Genomic DNA, 23,724 nt, shown 5'->3' with positions numbered 1-23,724 from the left:
TATATCATGGCCACTGAGTATTCTCAGTTATGATTGGCTTCTGTGTGTGTGTGTGTGTGTGTGTGTGTGTGTGTTCGTGAGTGTGACCTGGTATCTGTCGGAGTGGTGGGCGTCTTCAGAGGACAGAGGCGAGACCACGGGAGACTCTCCCTCACGCTTGATGTGCACCGACAACAGCATCGACTAGAGAGAGAAAGAGAGAGAGAGAAAGATAGAGAGAGATAAATAAAATGTCTTCTATATGCAGATGATCTTGTTATATTATCACCTCTGGAGCAACGATTACACCTGCACCTGTCCTCGCATGACAGTTGCTGCATGGGAACAATCAATAAACATGGACAAGGCAAGAGTAATGCTGTTTCCAAAGAAATTTAGACGTAAAGAAAACAGATACAATTTCACTGTTCACTGCTTGTTACCCCTCGGCTTGGCTTGACAATAAGATCATTTGAATGATTTAACATGGCCATAAGGTCCCCTGGCTTTTTATGTTATTGTATTGGACCCAAAGCAGACAAGGCTAAATGTTGTGAGGAAAACATTTGTGTGTTGGCTGCTGAAATTTTGAAGTTGTGGCCTCAAATGGCAGCCGAAGAACAAATCAAGAATTTCACAAGCAGTCAAAATGGAAGAGCTGAAAGAAGTTGAAGTGCTAGTTTAGGTGTAAACATTGAATGAAGTTGAAGTGTCAGTTTTCCTTCCCGATACCTGAACTATCAGTATCGGCCGATACCGCATCATGGCCTGAACAAATACATGAATGTCATAGAATCTTTCTTTTATTATCTAATTTGACCTTTAGTCATGAAACATAAAGCTAGGAATAAATAACACTTCACTACACTACACTAGTGATCCTGCCACTAGTGCCTCCACTCCACTTTTACTGGTGGGACTCTCCCGTGTATCGTGTTGCCAGATAGCTGAGGCTGTGCAGTCTAAAGCATAAGAGATGAACGCAGCTGAAAGGTACGCTGCTCTGTGAGGGCTCAGTTTAAAGCAAAATCTATAATAAGACTGTAAAATGTTGGAAAGAACTGCAACAAAATTAAAGTTTTTTTTTGTGTGTTTATCAAATGAACAATGTAAAAAAAAAAAAGGTAATTAATTACATTTCTAAATGTAAAGTTTATTTCTGTCTGATACTCGATCTCTTACATAGAAAAGAAAGATTGGGGAATCTTTACCCTTGGACTATTCCATGAGTGTTATTGCCACAGATGCTGAGAGCGACACGTCATTGATGATGACTGTAACCTGCCTGACTTTGTCTATAAAATCCCTTCCACTGATTAGAGTTAATGTTTATGGGACATTAAGAGGAGTTAGGGAAGAACGAGAGACTGAAAAAAAAAAAGGAAGAAGAAGGAGATGAGGAGGAAAGAGGAGGAAGGGTAAACATCTGAAAAGGAGGAGAGTAACTGTCTGACATTATGGGACACTGCTTGTCCATAAATCTGTCTCACAACACTTTGCACACACACACGCACACACTCTCTCTCTTTCTCTCTCATAGACACACACACACACACACACACACACAAACACACACACACACACACACACACATATAAAAGGATCCCAGCTTCTAACCCACTCTGTGACAAACACAATCCAGGGAATTCCTCAAGTGAACAAGAAGCAAGCAGATAAAAAAGAGAACAGGAGCAGAAATGAGAGGCAATATCACTTTTTTTTACAAGGCTTAGTCCTGACACAGCTGTGTGTGTGTGTATGTGTGTGTGTGTGTGTGTGCTTATATTTTCATGTGTGCCTGTGCTGCTGCAGTTTTTTTTTTTTTTTACAAGGCAGCTATGAAATATTTGTATTTACAGTCGTCTCCTATTAATCAAGTGGAAAGGGGCAGAGCAGAGGCTTAAGTGCTCGACAGCAGTAATCTAATAATAATATGTGAGAAATGACCAACCTCCAGTGCTGCCACAGTAAATTGGACATTATGCATGGTGCTTTTATGCCTCTGTGTGTGTGTGTGTGTATGTGTGTGTGTGATCTTCGTTTCCTCTTTTACCCAGGTTTAAAAAGGTCAGGAATCATTTACCTGGGGGCATCTGGGAATATGCTTAAGTTTTATCATTAGAATATGACATTTAACGCTACTCTACGTTATAAATGAACATCTTCCACTGAAATTTTGGTCTTTTAAACCAACCAATTAAAGCCACATGCAAAGAGACTGGCTACAAAAAGGTTGCATTTACAGGGAGATTATGGTGAATCACTGGTTTTACACCTCACTGTGCAGAAACTTTAAGCATAAATTTGACTGTTAATATGGTAAAACAAAGTGTGTTTTGTGAATTTTCACTGTAGAAATATTTAACATTTTTATTTCAGGGATTTGTAAGTGCAAATCAATATTTAAAAATATAAAGAGAGGCAAAGAGAAAAAGGTGTATGTGTCTAAATCTCTTCACGTGCAAGTGAAATGGAATATTATCTGACATGCGTGTGTGTGTGTGTGTGTGTGTGTGTGTGTGTGTCAAAGGGTGTGTGCCTCTACAGATGTAATATGTTTCTCCTCTAACCCAATCACCTTATCTTAGCAAGTGGGCCTAACACCCCCATAAGGAGGTGCGTTGGGGTTAATCTCCGGTCCAACAGGGTTGGGTGGTGCCTGCTGGGGAGGAGACGACAACAACAGGCCCGTGTGCTTCAGACTGGCCCTCTCCATTCTCCATGCTCTGCCGCTGAATACTAAACAACGGTGGTGAGATGCGCAGTCACGGTCGGAGAGGAAGGCCAGCGCTCACCCCTCAACCCTCGCTCCGTCTGCCTTTCTCAAGTACGAGCCCACCCACAGTGCCGTGAGCACTGCTCTAAGCCTGGGTCGGCACCCAAAGGTGTGTGGGAATGAAAATGCATCCCCCCTGAATTATACTACAACTCTCATGTGGCATTCCTGTGCACGTTATATGTACTTGTTTTTTCTGCAGCGGGGCATCTGACTTTCACATGGTTTTTTAGGTAGAGATGAAAAAACAAACATGGAAATGATGAAGCACCTGATCGCTTCGGGGGTTCTTGCAGAAAACATTGACACAGGTCTTAGCAATAGAGTAGATTAATTCAACTGCATATTTTCAGCCATATTGGATTGAGTTTGTCATATGATATAACATAAAAAAATCTTCATTTTGGATTTATATATGCCGGTATAATGTCCAATACCACAAGCATGCAACACCCTCTACGTCTGCCCTCTATTCTAACCATCTTGTTATTTCCTGTCTGTCTTTTTCCTTTATCTTATCACATCTATCCACAGGCCCTGCAGCTTATTCAAGGTCCTCTGCATTGCGAGTTGGACTTTTCCATTAAACCTACTGTAGAGAACATGTTAAAGACGTGGAAAGGTCTTCTTCTCCTCTTAGAAAGGGGGTCTCCGTCTGGCAGCTAGTGATGTGTTCAGATGAGTTAGCGGAGGCAGACACTATAAGGGAATGCTACTTGATGGCATCATGAATCCGACTATTCCTACAGTTTGACGTTATCTGTCTTTTTTTTTTCTTCCCTTTTTTTTTCCCTCCTCTTCCCTCTCTGTCTGTCTGCGTCTCTCTCTTTGTCTCTCTAATTGGAACAATCACAGTACAGTGCCTCTTGGCCCGGCTGCCTGTTGGATCACAGGAGACTGGTACTTTTGTGTGCCTGTGAATGTGTGTGTGTGTGAGTGTGTGTGTGTGTGTGTGTGTGTGAGATATAAGACAGAGGCCTACAGTACAGATGATGTACCCTTAGTGCAGCAGAGAGGAACAGAGTATCAGCATCACAGCATCAGAGTAACAGCTCTGATAGATGGACACATGCACACATTTAATTTTGTATTTGCATTTCTTTTGTTGTTGTACTACATCAATGCTAATATAGACAGTTTTGATGTATGGCCATGTTACTGATCACTTGTTGGCATTTCTGCCTTTAATAAAATGTATAAAACAAACTTGTGCTTAAATTTTAAATATAAAATATAGGTGGAGATAAAAAATAGGCAGGAAGATGAACGACATGGTGATTTCCACAGGGATGAACACAAACACAGATGTCACATTACATGTTTGCAAATGAATATTATATGAGAAAATGAGGTTGATCTCACCTTAGGGGTTCCTGGAGTGGTCACTCCATCCTTGGGTGAAGGGTTCTTACTGCAATAGAGAAAAATACAGAATATATATTACATAATGCAGTTTAATCTGGTTACACTTACTGTTACCAACATACACGATCTCTGGGGTTGTGTGTTTTTGGAAGGTGTTTCCCTGATCCGTAACACCAAGAGATCTTCACACATCCATTCACATTAATCCACTGGTCCTTCGTTCTCTCTTACTCTCTGTCCATCCATCCATCCATCCATCCATCCGTCCTTCCTGAATTCAACCGACAAAACAGACTTCTGATCTTTTTTCTTCTTCTCATTTACCCAAGTGCTTTTCCTTCGTGGGTTTTATTTCTTCTTTAGTCACCTGTTTTTCTCTCTCTTTTCCCACTTTTCTCTCTGTCCCTCTTGCCTCTCTCTCTCTCTCTCTCTCTCTCTCCGACTTTCACCCGAACACAGAGATACATTTCTCTGAGCCTCTTCAAGTGTTGCGACAGGCTTGACGTTGACAAAGCGAGACAGGGTTGTCATGTTTGCTTTGAGACCCTGTTAGCACTCCAGACCTCCTTGGACACACACATAAGCGCACACACACACACACACACACACACACACACACACACACACACACACACACACACACACACACTGACAGACAGACAGACAGTGGCAAACCATGGAAAGAATGGTGCCTGAAACTGAATTGAGCGTGACCTCTAATCTGACAGCATGCCTTGGCAGACAAGGGATTTCCTTTTTCAATGGATGGATGGGTGGATAATAAGAATAAGAAGCCTTATTTATATGTCACTTATCTGAGAGAAGAATTTACAAAGTGGTGCACAAAAAGGCAGAAGAGCAAGACAAGGAAAATGTAAGAGCAGTGTGATATAATGCGTAGCTGCACAGAGTTAGGAAGGAATACATGATGAGACGAGGGACGGATGTATGAGGTGCTGTACACATTCTGGGATATAAGGTGTACTGAACGCCATTTTTCTTTACCGAACAGAAAGGGTTTAATGGAAGATAACGACTGCATGATGGGAAATGTAGGCCTTTGGAGCTTGAGACTAAATTTTTGGGATATCTTGGCCTTAAAATCAAAGCTGCGGCGCCTCAATTTTTCTGTCTTTTGTGAGTCCTTCAACTTGATGGAGGTGCGATATTGAATTGCTTGAGTACCCTTTTAAAGGCCCATTCAAACGGCAGATGGACTGCCTTTTGTTCCTAAATGGGATTTATTTCCAAGTGAAATGGAATATGTGGGCTGGGTATAATCACCAATGGGATTTGATTGAATTCTCCAAAATTTGACGGGAATGTCCAAGAGTCATGATTCGTGATTCAGAGCTGTGTTGAGAGAGGGAGCGGTGATGAACAGTTAGCCTCCTAGCTCTTCGCTACGCAGGTGGATGAAGAGGATTTTTGGAAATGTAGTTTTTGCCAGCTAAAAACCAAACACAACACCTGCTGCTGTCTGCTCTGCTCGAAGCTGCAACCTTGAAAGCTAGCAGTCAGGGGCTAACGATGATGAGCAGGGTTAGCTGGTCACCTGAATCAAATATGATGCTGTATACTTTTGTACACAACCCCAAGTGCATTAAACATATTGTACAGGAAGAGAAAAGAGAGGAATTCTGATTTGTAAATTCTCAAAATTTGATGAAATGTGAGATTTAGCATGTAGCTACTACGAGATAACACAGGATTAAAACTTAAAAAAGCATCTTTAACACGGCTTTTAACCAAAACTTGACAAAATAAATCAAACAAGTAGATACTGGCAAACTTAGTTGTTAGTTATTATTGATATTAGCTTGTTGCTGCACTGATGTGACTGACTCTTTTTTCTTCTAAGATGAATTAGTTTGTATATATTAGTATATACATGTGTTTGTATGCATTAAAAGCCTCTGTTCATGGTGAACCTGTCTGTGGAAACATGTCATTACTGTTGCTGAGCTCTGTGTATCTGTGGATGTGCATATGCATCTATTGCAACTGTGTGTACGTGTGTGTGTGTCCATGTCTTGCGTGTGTGTGTGTGTGTGTGAAAGCTGAACAGCGGGCCTCACCTCCACCAACAAAGAGAATAAACATGGGTGACACAGTCAAGCTGCCGTGTAATGCAGGTGAATCTGCCAACAGCACCCAGCCTCCCCAAACACACACAGACACACACACACATACACACCTCTCTTTACCCCTTTTCTACCTCTGTCTCTGTCATCTCTCTCTCTCTCCTTCTCCCTCTATCTCTCTTTTATTCATTACCTGGAACCTCTGCAGAGGCATCAACAATAACAGCCACCTCTACCTGCTTGTTGACGGTGTCAAACAGTGACAAGAGAAGGAGGGAGAGGGAGAGAGAGGAAGAGAGAGAGCGAGAGGACAGCAGTCGCATGCCTGCCGCGATGGGAGAAAATTGCCACAATGACAGAGGGGGTGATAGAGAGATGAAAGGAGAGTGAAAAGGGGGGAAAGAAAAGAGGTAGAAGGAGATGAAATGTGAGGTGAGAGAGAGATGTGGCGAAGGGAGGGAGAGCGGGCGACATAAAGAAAGAGATCGAGCGAGGGAAAGATGAAAGAAGACGGAAAACGAGAGAAAGAAAGAGAGGGAGTGATGGGAGAGTTGGTGTGTGTCATCGCCGCCTCTTCTCGCAGCTTCACACGTCTGTTTGCCCGGTTCTATGAATTTTTGATGGCGAGGGTTATGGGGCTGGAAATTCCAGCTGCCTGCCATTTCAAAGAAAGGAGAAGAGAGTGGAAATGAGCAGCACAACAAAGTGAAACAAACACACAGACAGACGGGAGGAAAAGGAAAGGAAGGGAGGAATGAAAGACGGGACATGAAGCAATTTAAAATGTGTTGTGGTAATAAGGTGTGTGTGTGTGTGTGTGTGTGTGTGTGTATGTGTGTGTGAACGGGGGGGGGGACAGGTGAGGCCATGTTGCTGCTTCAAACAGATCTTACAGCACATTGTCCCAGCGCGTCATACAGGACCTGCTCTGAACTGGCTTAACCTAAAGGAGGGGCAAGAACCTGTGAGATCATAAACAGGAAGTAGTCATACGGTATAGGTACAAGGGGTCAGATGATGGGTCAAGTGTACCGTTTTGAGAAAGAGGACTTTGTGTTCACTGACTAAAACATAAGGATTAAAAATGATCAAAAATTTAAAATCATGTATTTAAATTTAGTGAATGATTTTAGGGGACTGTGGGTGTAATACATCCTGTGGGCTGATGGACAACATGAAAACTGGAGACTGCAACAACAACCTCTGAAGTTAATGAATCACTGTACAGACCCACAGTTTTGTGCATTAAGACTGAAATTCCAGGTAGGATGATTAGTAATTCATAATAATTAATAAACTGTGGACATACTTACAATAAAATTACAGGTGGTTTTTCATAATAAAAGCACCAGCAAAAGCTGAGATAGGTCTCATATTCAACAGTGACTCAGTATTAAACAGCCACTAAATTGTGGGAGTTGCAAGAGAGAGAGAATTAAAAAAAATGTTTTGTTATAATTTCTGTCTAAAAACGGACTGAGTCATACTTTGGGAGGCTCGTCTTAGAATCACAGAGGACATTACAACCACTAAACGCATTGTGGTAGAAAGTAGGAGAAGAACGCAGAAGCATAGTTTCAGTTTTGGAAAATTAAAATAGTTTGGAGGCAGAATAATGTTATATTAATCTGAACTACTTTGCATTACTCACAATACTTTAGTGAGGAATCATCATAAGTTTCATTTGAGATGTTAATGTTTTTATTTATTCCAGAAAATCTAGTTATATTTTCTTGTTATAGAATCTCTGCATCCAAAACGTGTCAAAAGTACTACTGTTATTATTACTATTTAAATTACTGGAGTAGCCTCTGCGGCTGCGACACAGTTTTATCTGGACCAGTCACAGCATTAGTTTGCATCGGGTTGATCAGTAATTTAGAAGCAATACGATTCAGCGAAACTGTCCACCCTCCCCAAACCTGATTAAATCTGCATCAATCCTACACAAGTAGAAACGGACCAGGTCTGACTGACAGCTAACAGGGTCCTCCGCCCCTCCCGCCAGAGGGAGGGAGAGAGAGAGAGAGAGAGAGAGAGAGAGAGGTCTTTTGTCAGTTGGGTGGAATAGATAGAAGGAGGAATGCAGGGATGGTGCTAACCTCAAGATGCTGATTGCTTTTTGCCTTTTTGTGTTGTCTGCTAGAGAGGTGGGGGCTCCTCTGGTGGAGGCAAATTGATTATGGAGGAGGAGGAGGAGGAGGAGGAGGAAGAGGAAGAGGAGTGGGGATATGAAGAGGAGGGGTGATGGGGTATGTAGATTACTTTGCCCCCCCCTGAGCCACCTGACATGTACAGGGCATGATAGATTTCCATTTGCTCAACTCTATGTGTGAGCGTGTGATTTCCATGTCCATACGTGAGAAGCTGTGGCCCATGACCAGGCGACAGAGCTCACAGTCACAAGAGAGGACAGGTTGGCAGTTGTAATCAAACACACACACACACACACACACACACACACATGCAGGGAGAACACAGCAGAAGAGAGAGGAGAAGATATAGAAAACAAACACACCCACAGAAGGACAGATATCTATAGAGGAGAGCGGGCGGACACACATTCTTCACACCAGGATACTCAAACACGCACCTTCGTCTCCATACCCACAGCTCTTTCATTCAGCAAGTGCTGGTCGTCATTAAAGGCAGATTTACTACAAATTGGACCAAATTCCCACTGTCACTTTCAATGATGGCTGCTACCATGCAGAGTGCCAGAGAGCGGGAGAGGGAGAGGCCACGTGTGTGTGTGTGTGTGTGTGTGTGTGTGTGTGTGTGTGTGTGAGGTAAAGAAAGAGGTTGCTTTTGCGATATAACACACACAGACACACACACACTTTCTACCTTCATTTCATCTCCTGCTCCCTCAAACATGAGCAAACACACACTGAGACATTTTGTGTGTGTGTGTGTGTGTGTGTGTGTTGGATGGGTTAATGGCGAGTAGCTAAATCAGCCAGCCGTGACTTTGGCCACCGTCCCATCTCACCCGGGGGATGACGCTGTTTCCTTAAATAACTGTGTGGTTGTGCATGTATGTGGCTTTTGAGCTTCCCCGGGCTGATGGAGTCTCTCAGAGCCACAGAGGGAGGGGCAGACTACTAACCTGTATCAATCATTAAAGCGCATACACCTACACCTCACCATATCACACACTGATGGATGACTTTCTGTTCTATTCAAGCTTTAAATTCTACAATCCACTGACTTGTTTTTTTTTCCCCAGAGCTGTCAGCCACATCTCATGGTCTTCGTCAACAGATATAGCCAGCTATAGTTAGTTAGTCGTAGTTAACCATTGCCGTGACGACTGAGCAAACTCTCTTCGCTGATGAAGGCCATGAGATGTGGCTGAAAGCTGTAAGTGGGAATTTTCAGACATATATGTTATTTTTCAGTTCTGTTCTTCATCTCATTTAGTTCTTTACATTTGCTTTTCTGTAAACACACTCTGATTCCTTCATCCATCCTTTTTCCTTCTTGTTCATCTTGATTCTTCAAGATTTTTCACGATTCTTTTGATTGGTTTTTGAGTTCAGGCTCGCAGGCAGATTCTTAACAATCTGTAGCTTTCTCCATTATTGATATAAGCTTCCTTCCTAACTGTCTACCTGTCTCTACATACATCCTTTCCTCCCCACAAAGCCAAGAACAATTATACATGTTGACCCATTCACTCTGAGGACAATGGGTTTATCCCAAGTCAGTGCTGTGGTTTGAGGGGGGGGTAACAGCTTATAGAAACAAGGTCAAGTCAGGTAATGATGAAGTGACAGGATCAGGTTAGAAGAAGATAGTTTGATGGACAGTTGTGTTGAGGAGAAAATGAGAAGAGTGAGGACAAGAGTGAAGTGTATAAAAAGAAAGGAGAGGGAAAAGAAAAGATAAGAAAGAAGAGGGAGGATTAGGGACAAGATACGAAGATGGAGCGATGGGAAAACAAGAAGGCAGGAAAGGAAATAAGGAGGACAGGAGGAAGGGGTACAGTCGGTGTAAACGGGGGGGGGGGGGGGGGGGGGGGGGGGGTGAAGTGTGATTTCCACGTGGGGTGACGCTATCTGTTGCCCTGTTCCTCCAGGTTAATGGGGACTATCATAAAGCTGGGCCGCTTAGGTGGACACCGGGTCACGCACCAACACACCCACACACACACACACAGGCCACACGTGCATGTACACAAACACACGCACACACAGCCAGACGCGCGGTCAAGGTGAAATATGGATCCTAATGGTTGTGTCCCATCGTTAAAAGGGCTTGCAGTTGATTTATCCACCGTAAAACAGCTCGTGCAACTGCCACGAGGAGAAGAAGGGGGGCGGCAGTGAACCTCAGGTCACAGGTTTGAATCCGAATCCCTGTAGGAAACACTTAGCGCTACATTGATGGCATGCCTCTGCCTTTTATGCAGATTTATGGCACCAAAATCTCTGCTCAGGAAAAATATGGGTCACTGAGTCTGACATAAAAGCTGAGTTAAAGCTCAGCCTTCACTGTACGCCTGAAAAATATTCACCTTTATGAGTTCTGAAAGTCCTGTTTACCTTTCCTGCTACATTAGCATCCCCATAATGTCACCTGAGTCCAGCAAATTAATGATGACATATGCTTAAATAATATATCAGACTTTTTTGACATTCAGTAAAGAAATACCTCAATATACATACTTTGTTTTCTGTGCATAAGCAAAGGTATGCACAGTTGTGTTTAGCTTAGCTTAGCAGGAAAAACAAGCTAGCCTCTTTCAGAAGACATTTAACCACCACAAAACTACTTACATATTTTATCTGGGCAGCTTTCTCGACTAGTTAGCTCAGTCTCTGGTCAGTCGTGACTGTAAACTGTGTGTGAGAGTGTGGGAGAGACTGAGGGGAGATGTGTTTAAGGCCTACCTGAGGCATATGCTAGCTAGCCTCTCTATCTCTGTCTCCATGTGTTCCTGTAGCTCTCCGGGCCTGAGCAGCACCTGGCAGATGGGACAGACTGGAGCCTGGCTGTCGTACAGGGACATCTTCTTTTTACCTGGAGACAAGACAAGGAGAGAAACATCAGCATGTGCATGCATATTTGCACTGTGTCTAAACAGGGCGTCAGAACGAGTCTCAGATGAATATTTCCTGCACAGAGGCTTCAACACGTAGTTTCACCAAGACAAACCAAATGTGTCTGTCTGTGTTTGAGGTCGTGTTTTTCATGCAACACACTGTCTTTTTACTTTTTGTTTAAACATCAAGAAAATAAGGTTCAAGTTTCAGCATCAAGGTCACTCAAGTAAACTCGCTGTGTATTCTTTCAAGCACGGAGGCTTGAAATGTGAAACACACATTAAGTGCATGTGCAGTATAATCTTGCACTGCACACCCACACACCCACACACACACACACACAAAGAGGGGAATAAAGTGGTGTACGGTCTCCATTGTGTAATGTTTGTCCCAGGTCAAAGCAGATTTAAAGAATCGTCAGCCAGATGAGATAATGCTGTATAGAGTCTGCCAACACTACCTCACTTCATTGTCCTTGATCAGCAGGGCACAGGGTGGGGCCCACCTGTACGTGTGTGTCTGTGTGTCATTGTGTTTCTTGGGGTGGTGGGTGGGGGGGGTGGGTTATGTGTGGACGGTGTACGCATTGTTAAGTGTGAGTTTTAGCAAAACAGCCTTTCGTGTCTGTGTGTGCGTTAAGTGTGTGTATCGTGCTGTACATGCTACTTCTTCAGGTTTATCTTTGCGTCTGCTTCGGCTAAAAATATCATCCATTGAAAGTGTCTCAGAGCTTAATGTTGGAGGACACTTCCTGAATTTCCTGTATTTAGCCAATCAAATGGGCTTTTTTTAAGGCACGAACAATAGGCTCCACCTCAGCCAGGATATCCTGTTTAGACTGCTTGTCACCACGGCAACAAGAGGACCAGGTAGGGGGGACTCCCTATCTGTCTTGTCTTTGGTGTTTCTCTCTTTTACGCACGCATGCACGCACACGCACGCACACACACACGCACACACACACACACACACATATACATGCACATGCACACACGGCCCTCTGGGGACATGTATCCTTGCTCACATATTGGTCTGTCAGAACAGTTTCCTGCAAGAGGACTCATCAAGAGACAACTAGTGGGCAACACACACACACACACACACATACACCTACAAACACACACACACCTACGAACACACACACACACACAAAATGCCACACACGTCACCTCCCTCCCTCCCTCTCTTTCTCCGAGCGTGTGTGCGCATACCAGCCTCCCATTTCTCCTGCACCGCTACTTAACAGAGCCCACAGCACTGGACACGTTAAGTGACTTTGAAAAATAGGTAATCGATTACTCTCTATCTCTCTCTCTCTGCCCCTCTTTCTCTACCTCCTTTTTTTTCTTTTTCCACACCTATCCCTCTCACACTCGCTTTCTCTCCAGCCTCATCCATTTCTAATTTTCTGCTCCCTACCACCCATTTATTTGTTTCATTTCTTTCTCCTCCTCTTTCATCTACCTCCCATCTCTTCTTTCATTATTTCATTGTTCGCCTTCTTTCTTTCTTTCTTTCCATCCCCTCATCTCTCTCTTGATCTATGTTCATCTCCTTTCTCTCCTTCTCTTCTTCTCTGCCTTATTGTCTCCTCCCTTTGGTAAATTTCCCCTTCTCTCCTTGTTTCTCCATCTCTCTCCCCCCCCCCCCCAACCTCTCCTCTCTCCTTCTCCCCTTTATTGCTTTGACAAGATAATTTGAGTCATGCTGAAGCTGTCACCATCCGCCACAGCAAACAAAGAGAGATCCAATCCCTGTCTGCTGCTGATGGGGCTCTTTCTATTCCACAGGCAAACACACACCTGGAGGACATGGACACACACACACACACACACACACACACACACACACACACACACACACAGAGGCATGTATACAAACATGCCTACGCTTGATTATTTTTAGGCTTTTGTAATATCACTTTTTTGCACACTTACTTTTTTTTTTTTTTGCTTTTCAATGTGCAGTGATTTCCTTCTGAATTGTGGAATTTTCCGTATGGATGCACGACTTTTATTTGTACTGGCAACAGATTGATGATAACAAAATGTAAATGCATGGGTGGGACAAAAGAATGGCAACAGGAAAGACTTGTATCAGAGCTGTGTATTCTGTGAGATGATTTAAACTCAGCTGTCTGACACATACTGTACACATACGAATTATACCGACTCTGATGTGATGGAACACATGGAAAATCAACATCCATGTAAAGGAATAGAATAGAAAATATATATTTTTTAATTGATAAATAATAATTATTTGATCATTTATCTATTATAGATGATAAGGCTCCTGCAGTGATTAAAAACCCTTTGATTTATTTACAGTTATAACAGTATTTATCCAGCATGTGAAGCGTTCTAACAAATTAAGTAGCTGCTCCAAATCAAGTCAAGTAAATTAAAAGTCTGATGTCAACTTTTACTTTTAATTTCTGCCTTAAATTCGTCTTTTCTCTCATCCCTTTTATTTTCCGTCCTTCTCTTCTGTCCATGTTCCTGTCTCACGTTTGTGCTGTCACTCTTTCTCATCCTTCGTTCTTCCCTTCTGTCCCTCTATTTTTCCCTCTCTTTGTCAAACGCTCCCTGAGGGAAGTGAGTGATGTGGAGAGGTGGACGAACAGATAAATCCAGGGGAGGAGGAGAGAGAAGAAGAAGAGGAGGAGAGGGGAAAGGGGGAAAAGGGTGTGAGTGTGTGTGTGTGTGTGTGTGTGTGGGTGGGGGGGTGTTGATGTGATGTCGCACACCGGGGCTTGTCAGCGCCTTAAAGATGATTAATGTTGGGGCAACACACACACACACACACACACACTCCCCACATGTCCTGCTCTGGACCTCACACACACACACACACACACACACACTCCCCACATGTCCTGCTCTGGACCTCACACACACACACACACACACACACACACACACACCCCGCGGCACAACAAGGGTGCGTTTAATCTCGGGGAGCAGAGGGAAGGCACCGGAGTCGGAGAAGGTGGGGGACGAGGATGGAGGTGAGGAGGGGGCTGGACAATAACAAGGAAATAGGACTGACAGGACTTTTTAGTGCTGAGATCCCTCAGTGAATGCCAGCTGGCGGAGCGAACGAGGGATGGATGGATGCACGGGCGGAGGAGAGGAGAGAGGAGGTGTGCATCTCTCTGACAGCCATGATGGAGTGTCGGCCTGATCCCCCCTAATGTGCCAAGATGGATTGTCTCATCTCTCTTTCTCTGACTTTCTTTCCCTTCTCTCTCCCTCCATCCGTCTTTCTACCTCTCTCTCTCTCTCTCTCACTCCCTCCATCTCCAGTTTTCCTGATGTCCCCCTTTTGCTTCTCTCTCCAGACCCTGTCTCTCTCTCTCTCTCTCTCTCTCTAGTTAACCCGACCCTCTCTCTCTCTTCCTCGTCACCAACTTCCCCCCTTTTCTCTGTCACTTGATCCAGTTAATGGCGCTCACTGGCTTTTTTTTTGTTCATGTCACAGAACAGTATGTCACCCAGCTGGCAGGAAGCATATCCACTGACTTTTTGCATCTCCTGTCTGATTTATTTACCGGCTGCTGAGGCGCTGACACGTACAGCTCGCTGGTCTCAACTCAACCCGCAGCGACACTCGTTGCTGTACAGTAGGTGTGTGGATTTGTCCGGGGGAATTCATATGAGAGTCACAAAAGTCTCTGATAAATCCTCTACTTGACACGCTGCTGAAAAACTTAAATAAACTTTAGAAAAAGAAGCTGAATGGGAGCCAACAAAAAAAAAAAAAAGAAGAAGCAGGAAGTGGGAAATGTTTTTAATATGAAGTGTCTGAATAATTAATGATGAAGGTGTAAGCCACTAAAGAGCCACTAAATATCAGCTTTTGTTATAGTAATATAATAGAAGCTACAGGGTTTGTAGTTTCCATAATTATCATTGACTGACTGTCTATATTATTGATTTTTATTGTTTATTAATTTACTTATTCATGTGCTCACTTGCATTTTAACTAATTAATTGTGTATTAATTTTCTCCTTGAATGAATGAAACGGTCATAAAGCATTATCACATATTTTATCTTTTAAATAGGCTACAAGAACAAATATGAATAAGTTTTGTTCACTTTTGTTTTGTCATTGACAACAAGCAGCTGTCAGACTCCAATATAAGATATACTGTATAAATAGACTTATTTTGGATTTGAGAGGAAAAATCACAGATATATAAAAACTGATATCAATCCAATATATTTAGATGTGTTTTTGCAGGTTCTCCGCAGCAGAAGTAATGAGTCATTTTCTGTAGCAGACCTGAAAATATCAGTTGAAGTATTTGGCTAATGAAGCAATGAAAGTGTGTTTTCTGAGCTGTTACAGAAGACCTGAGGTCTCCAGCAGCCCAAACACAGAATTCGGGTTAAATGTGCTCTATAAATAAATCTAATTATCTAATAATAAATAAAAACTAGACAGGCAATTATAGACACCAGATGGTGAGGAGGATAGAGCTAGATCATACGGAAGAGTGGAGAGCAAAGAGGAGGAATCTTCCTTCCCTTGAGGAATGTTTTCACTTTCACCCTTACTCTCATCCTTATATTCTTTCCTTGCTTCCTTCCTCCTTCTTTCCTTCCTTCCTTTACGTCCTGACTTTCTCTCTCTGCTTTGGCTTTTCTCTCTTCATACTTCTTACCTTTTCTGTTTATCATCCTTCTTTCCTTCCTTCTGTCCTTCTTTGTGCAACTATAACTGAATGATTGATTGACTGACGTGCATCATCATACAGCAAGTTTAATCTGTATTAACACTTGCAGTATCCTTCATGTTCCTGTATTCTCTCTCTCCCTGTGTCTCTCAGTGTCTCTCTCCCCCTCTCCCTGTGTTCCTTTGGTCCAGATGAAGTGGGAATCAATAGATGCTAGATAGCGCAGGCTCCCAGTCACAGACTACAATGAGCTGAGGTAAAAGGCCACCTCCAGAGAGGACAGGGATTGTCAGCTCAATACTCGCTCTCAATGGGACCAGAGATAAAAAACCATTTGGGGTGTCCTCATGGCTCAATGGGCTAAGAGGCAAACCTTGTACTCACAACACTGTGGGTCCAAATCCCATTTAATGACCTGTATTGCGTGTCATCCCTTTGCTTTTATCTTGCCCATCACCCTGCCGCTCAGGAAGCAGGAGGCTGGTGTATGTTGGACTGTTTCCGAAAGCTGAAAAAAAATTAATGGAATGAATATCGTCTTTTTTTGCTTTACGTTTTAAAAGATGCAAAGAAACGTTTGACTCGCCGTGAGCTTTGAGAAGTTCCTATCTTTGCTGCAAAGGGATTGAATGAGACTTGTAAAGTATACACACAATCAGCTAATGAGCGCCGAGCATGTAAACTGGATTTAAACACAACAATAAGAGTCAGGAAAGACGAGGCCCAGATTTATGAGCTGGCACATATACAGTACGTTTGTGGGCAACACACATGTACATGTACACACACACACACACACACACACACACACACACACACACAGCAATATGCACAACTTGCAAAAACACACAAACACATTTCCCAAATGGAATTACAAAATGTCTACATGTGGAGGCTGCTTTTCTGTCCTCACACACATGTCTTCTCCTTGTGTGTGTGTGTGCGTGTGTGTGTGTGCGTGTGTGTGTGTGTGTGCGTGTGCACAAACACACTTCCATTCCCCCTCCTTGTTGTTCCCCTAAATGAGTTTTCTGACTTGCATCAAGTGTTTATGCCTGCTACCCCTCTTTTCCTCCTCCTCCTCCTCCTCCTCCTTCCTCCCTCCTTTTACTCCCCTCCCTCCCTCCCTCCCTCCCCCACTTCCCCTTGCAGCTTGCCCGGCTGGTTAGCTATAACACCCGCCAACATCGGTAAACAAGGAAATCTCTCAGCCGCGGCCCGGCGTGTAACCGCATTACCGCGCCCGATAACCTCTTCAAATAATGTGCGATAAGGGGAATTTGATTTGATTCACGAGGAAGGGAAGGAGGGCCACTTCTGCTCTCCCTCCAATCTCTTCCTTTTTATTCCCTTTCTCTCTCTCTCTTTCTTTCCCTTTCCTTTCTTCTCTCCACCACACCATCTTCTCCTCTTCTTCTTTTCACTTAGCCCAAGGGTCCGGGCCTCCACCTCCTCCCCCTTCCTCTACCGTCTCATCCCCCTCTTATTCTCCCCCTTCTCCAGAATGACACCGCCTCGCATCCACAATCAAATAAATCCCGCAGAGGTGTCAGCCTTCATTTCGACTCTCCCCTCTCTCCTCCCCCGAACAACGCAAGGTGAGGTGAGAGGCCTCCCTAAAGCCATCATCTCCATAATGGCAAATATGAGCCCTAAAGCCCAAAACCAGGGGCTGTATTAACACAAATGGGGAGTAGCAAGGTGTGTGTGTGTGTGTGTGTGTGTGTGTGTGTGTGTGTGTGTGTCTCCCAGTGAGGTGATATGGTTTTTTTCTTAAGTGAGCTGTGATTTAAGCAGGCCAGACACTAGGCTGATCACTAGCTGTGTGTGTGTGTGTGTGTGTGTGTGTGTGTGTGTGTGTGTGTAAAATAGATGAGGCTGTGTGGCTCATTCAGAGGACATTTGATGAAATGGAACGGGGGTCAACTTCAGTTTGCCACCCAGGCTTGCGTTGCTCTACTCCGTGCATGTGTGTGTTTCCTGTGTCTGTCTGACGTGTGTGAGTGCGTGTGTGTGTGTGTGTGTGTGTGTGTTTGCGTGGTCTCACTCCCTGACAGTGATGCATGGCACTTTTAAATAGCACTCCTCCACGCCCTGCTCAAAACTCATCACCAGGCTCTTTCACTATCCCTCCCTCCCTCCCTCCCTCCCTCCCTCGCCTCGCTCCCTGGGGTTGTCACTTTTAGAAAAGCAAATGAAATGTCGGCGCGCTGGAGAGCAGGGATAGAGAGATAGCCGGATAGAGGGATAGAGAGGGGAAAGGTGTGTGTGTGTGTGTGTGTGTGTGTGTGTGTGTGTGTGTGTGTGTGTGTGTGTGTGTGTGCAGAAGTGTGGATGTGTTTGCTGTCTGTTTCAGGCATGTTGCACTGTGTCAAGTGAAATGTAAATATTTCACATGCACAGGACATTTTGGCGACATGGGAAAAACTGTGGCTGTTAGTAAATGCAGAAATATTCTTTCATTCTGTCGCTGACAGAAAGTGCGGAGACTTTTCAACGCTGCTTTGCTCCTGAACAGAAACTAAAACTGTAAGAAATGTGAATGAAATCTGGAGGATTTAGGAAGCAGCCAAAGGGAAAGAGCAAGAAATTAACACATCATAAATCATCAGCTGCCTGGTTTTGAGCATGTGTGTGATAAATGGGTCATCTGATGATCCCAGTGTGTGTGTGTGTGTGTGTGTGTGTATGTGTGTGTGTGTGTGTACATGTGTAATGCTGGTTCTTTACTCCTGGGACCCATGGTGCGTATGTGTGTGTCTGTCTCAAAGACAGCGGTGTGATGCTAGTGAGCTTATCTCCGACTACTGACAGCTGTTTATTCAATCAATCACCTTGTCAGTGTGTGTGTGTGTGTGCGTGTGTGTGTGTGTGTGTGAGAGAGAGAGAGAAGTAAATTAATGGAGCATTAACCAAGCAGTGACCCACAGAGCAGAGGTACCTGCAGCTGCTATAGGCCAAATCTCAATTCAAGACCCCTATCATACACACACACACACACACACACACACACACACACACACACAATCACACACACACACTTGACTTGAGGAATTAAGAATCACAGACAAAGACAAACATCTCTCATTAGAAAATATCAATTCTTTGTGCCAAACTTTTGATTCAAAAATGGAGTTCTCCTGTAATCCACACATTAAAATATGCCATAATTAATACTGAATAATTAATTGTTGCAATTAGTAATTAATATTTAATGATTTTGGAGACCTGTACATTGTGCATTTTGAATATTAACAGAAGACAAATTGAAATATTCATTACTGGCTCTTCTTGTATATTTCATGTGTCAATTCAGAGTAAAATAGCAGCTGTATCTTAGTCAGTGTGACGTGTACAACTTTTACTATTACTCATTATTGTGACTATTAAAAAATGTACACACTGAAACACTGAGACGTCTTTGCTTTCTCTGTTTTCTTGTCTCTCTGCTGACTGACTGCTCCAATTCTCCATCCTCAGCTGTGAGGAGGAGGAGGAGGAGGAGGAGGAGGGGAGGAAGAGGAGGAGGGATACCTATAGCAGAGAGGTGTGGGTGTGAGGCCTGTCGGCACTCATTTCCATCCCAAAGGGCCTTCATCACGACAGGAACATGCCGTGTCAGTGGGCAAAGAGGGACATCAGCAAGTCTGAAATAGATGCCCTGAGTCAGCCCTAATCACCACACACACACACACACACACACACACACGCACAGGCACACGCACACACACACACACGCACGCACGCACGCACACACACAGACAGACACACACACAGACAATGTGTAACAATGAGGTGAATATTTTCATTGCGCATGTGAAACTGACTTTGCATGACATTTTTATTGTTTTTAGTGTAATAAAGTAGTTATGTGTACAGTAATATTCTACTGTATCTATGAATGTAGTACAAACCAAAAACACTTATTCTCAGTGTATATAACACACACACAGACAATGTGTAACAATGAGGTGAATATTTTCATTGCGCATGTGAAACTGACTTTGCATGACATTTTTATTGTTTTTAGTGTAATAAAGTAGTTATGTGTACAGTAATATTCTACTGTATCTATGAATGTAGTACAAACCAAAAACACTTATTCTCAGTGTATATATGTGTGTATATTATATATATATATATGTGTGTATATATATATATATATATATGCGTATATCAGTACAACAGCCTTATAGTAAACACCTTATTCAGAGACAAACACCTCCATATTATTCCTCTATCAGTTATTTCTCTTTATCTCTCTCATTTACTTCCCTTTGTTCTTTCGTTCTGTCGTCTTTTATCTCTTCTTTCCCTCTTCCTCTCTCTCTCCCTCCCTGCCTCCCTCCCTCTCATTATCTCCCTCCCTGCTGCTTTCATATGGTCTAGCGGCTGAATTAATTACCAAAGCCAATTAACGCTAGATTGGCTGATGTTTTAACTAATTAGCTTTAATGAGGGTGCCGTGGCTGCCTGCACTGTGTTAATTGAATCCTAACAGCGGAGGAGGCGGCCTGTGGAGGCAGAGTGAGAGCGGTGGACTGACGGATGGATGGACGGATGGGTGGGTGGATGGATGGAGGCATGTGCACACTGACATACACACACATGACTTGTTATTGATAATATTTAGAGCGCGTCGCAGTAACACCCACCCTGTTGTTGCGACTGGTTTATCATTAACATCCTTGGCCTTTCTTATAAGACACTGTCTCTCTCTCTCTCTCTCACACACACACACACACACACATGAGAAAATAAAAGAAAAGAAAACAGTGATATGATTATGTTATGTCACCGCGCACGTTCCCTTCATTTGCTGGGTAAAAGTTTGTCTTAGCTAACTGGGTTTTGTTAACAGAACTCATATCCGCGCCGTGTCTCTCCTGTGTTTGTTATTGCGGAACGTGCCTCGCAAAGAGGAGCAGGAGATTAAAATCTTAGATCAATGTCGTGCTGTCCTCTCTGCGCCGGATTACCTGCTGCGTACCTGAACTTCATTTTCACCTGCTCTGTGATCGCGGCGTCACGAGGATGAGATGTGAAATCTCAAAGGTCCTGTGGATAAATCTCAATTCCACATTATGTCATTTACACGGTTGGAATATTTTCATCCGGCACTGTGAGTTTCCGCAAACTGTGTGTGTCAGATTTTTTTTATTTTTTTTTTGTGTGTGTTTATTAATCCATTTGTTTCAGATGAGCATTTACATTGTTCTCCAAGTTTCCTGACTCTGAACCACACCACATCCTTTGGACCATTTCAGAAATTTAACACCATCAAAGGAAACAGAAAACAATTCAGGAAAAGTTCCACACTGCCCAACAAAGACTAAACGTAATAAATACAATTTTTGGTCTAAATTGAGTTAAAGGCAGAATGTGACATTGTGACATTTATTTAACCACATACAAATAGTTTTGCAGTTTTTGCTTTGTTTTGCAGTTACTTTAATACACCACACAGCTAAAGCTCCAGACCTACATGTGGTAAAGTTTCTTAAACACCTTTTCTCATCTGTGTCGTTTGTGTATTTACAGTTTATTTACAGCTGATCACACTGCACAGAAATTAAAACTATAAGCACAGAAACATAACATGTCATTATATCCCACCAGTTCAACTTGATTGTAGATTTGTAGATTTCAAAAAGCATTTTTTTTTTTTTAAATCAACAATCTAACTCTGAACAAATATTCACCACGTTACATAAAGTCCCCTCCCCTCCTGCAGATCTATAGGCACGGACGGCGGCAGATTATCTGAGGTGGCTATAAAAATCTGCATGGCCGTGTAAAAGGCTTAATGATTTTAAAGTTACAAGAGAAAAGAGCCTGCAGTTTGTCTCATCCATCAAGTCTAGCACCGGCGCCTTCGCCAAATGGCCCTGCCACCTTAACCTGGCGCTTAGCAATGCGGGGCCAAATACTCCCTCCCTCACTCCCTTTCCCCCTCTCCCTCCCTGTCCGTCTCACACATTTTGTCTTTGTCCCACTTAGACTAAATGATTTCTTTCCTTACTCTTGTGATCTCTTTCACCCTTCTCTGTGTCACCTCTTATTTTTCATCAAGGAAGTTGTGAAGTAGGAACCGTCCAGTTTAACTCTGACCATTTCCTGAATACATCTCCTGGATAATTCAATCAAACAATACGGCGATTTATTATTAATATTTCACTGTTATTCTCCCGTCAGTTTTGGTCACACTGGAGGTTAAAGCACCCGTGATCCTGAGCACCAGACCCGCTTCTCCCAACCAAAGCTTGTGTCTTCATTTCAGGACATCGTGCTCAATATTTCAGGAAACCAAGCTGAGCTCTTTACTACGGTTGTGTGAGTGTATATTATATCATCTTTAAGCCCCCTGCAGACCCTCAGGCACCTCCTTAACCACTTCCCACTGCAGCTACCCCTACCCCCCCCTACACCTTGCAATAAGGTTCCTCTTACACATGTTAACCCTTTGACCTGTTGTTGCAAACTGTAATCAATAGCAGCACTCACAACGCGCTCTGTTTCTCTTACACATTTCAGAAATCAGGTTATAGTGAGACACACAGCAGCTGAAGGACACAGAGATAGCAGGCGTCAATTTATACAAACCATTTCTATGTTTGGATATGATTTTACTCTCTCTCTCTCACACACACTCTCTGACACACAGATCACGTCCGTGTTAACACACTCTCTCACACACACACACACACACACACACATACATATCCCTCAAGAGATGTGGTCATGTCAAGGAGAGGAGTGGGAGATTTTCATGTTCCCATTGTCTGCTCATCTGTCAAACGGCGGCACACTCGGTTCACACACATGCACACGCTGAGAGGCAGAACTCAGGACCACTGTTTCTTTTTGTTTTCCATCTCTGTGCTGTTTCTCTCCCTCTCTCTCTCTCTCTCCTCGGATATTCTCCCATTTACTATTTTTCTTCTTCTCTAAAACAGCGACAGACGCCTGCTTCAGTATTGTACACTGCAAAAAAAAAAGTTAATTTAAAAAAAAAATATATATATATTTGATCCGTAAAATCACACAGAGTGAAGAAGAAAGAATTGAGATGATTTCATTCAATGTCATTTCACTTATTTCAATCAAATGACATTTACATTTTTAGGATTTAAAAGCAATAAAAGCTCAATTAAAATAAACTGATGCAACAGATTGTGCAGCATGAATCCATGTTTCCTGGTTCCTTCTTTAAATTGCTTCTTTTTCATTTTGGTGTTGTACAGGAAAAAAAAACAAAACAAACAAACTTGGATTTATGGCTTGTGATAACTAACTGTGGAACATTTGGATTTATGGTTTCTATTAGTGACACTGATGTCATTCAGACGTAATAACGGCTATAAACACAGATATATATCCGTGGTGACAACAATAGCCAAATGTAAATCAGATAAATAGATGAAATTGAACAGTCATTCAAACAGACCCATTCTGCTCTGAAACCTCATGAGCCTTTTGTACAGCAGACGCTATTGTAGGTGTGTGTGTGTGTGTGTGTGTGTGTGTTGGCTTGTCAGCGATTGAGAAGAACCTATTTCCTCTTGCTGAATCCCTGGCTCTAAATGATGGATTGATATCTTTCTCACTGTGGATTATATGTGCATATGTGTGTGTGTGTGTGTGTGTGTGTGTGTGTGTGTGTGTGTGTGTGTGTGTGTGTGTGTGTGTGTGTCAGTGGCCCTCTCAGCCTCCTGCTGCCTCCCCTCTCAGGCCCTTATCAGCTCTTGTCACAAACAGAGGATAGGGGATAATCCTTCATACAAGGGGA

At 43.1% G+C, this 23,724-nt stretch overlaps 1 protein-coding gene across 2 annotated transcripts in view; it reads right to left on the bottom strand.

Moving 5' to 3' along the window:
- The window catches only part of LOC111223817 (E3 ubiquitin-protein ligase RNF220-like), a 181,911-nt gene that overhangs the window by 33,588 nt on the left and 124,599 nt on the right, over positions 1 to 23,724 (bottom strand). For both annotated transcript variants that reach the window (XM_022748098.1, XM_022748099.1), the window contains exons 2-4: positions 11,100 to 11,229; positions 4,118 to 4,166; positions 88 to 183 (exon numbers count right to left, since the gene is read on the bottom strand). In XM_022748098.1, coding sequence (XP_022603819.1) covers positions 88 to 183; positions 4,118 to 4,166; positions 11,100 to 11,229 — 275 coding nt within the window. The remainder of the gene's footprint in view (positions 1 to 87; positions 184 to 4,117; positions 4,167 to 11,099; positions 11,230 to 23,724) is intronic.

The sequence above is a fragment of the Seriola dumerili genome, unplaced genomic scaffold (assembly GCF_002260705.1).
Source record: "Seriola dumerili isolate Sdu_G_001 unplaced genomic scaffold, Sdu_1.0 BDQW01000116.1, whole genome shotgun sequence".
NCBI classification, from domain to species: domain Eukaryota; kingdom Metazoa; phylum Chordata; class Actinopteri; order Carangiformes; family Carangidae; genus Seriola; species Seriola dumerili.
Note: the sequence above shows the minus strand (reverse complement) of the source record. Positions and strands in the feature narration are given on the sequence as shown.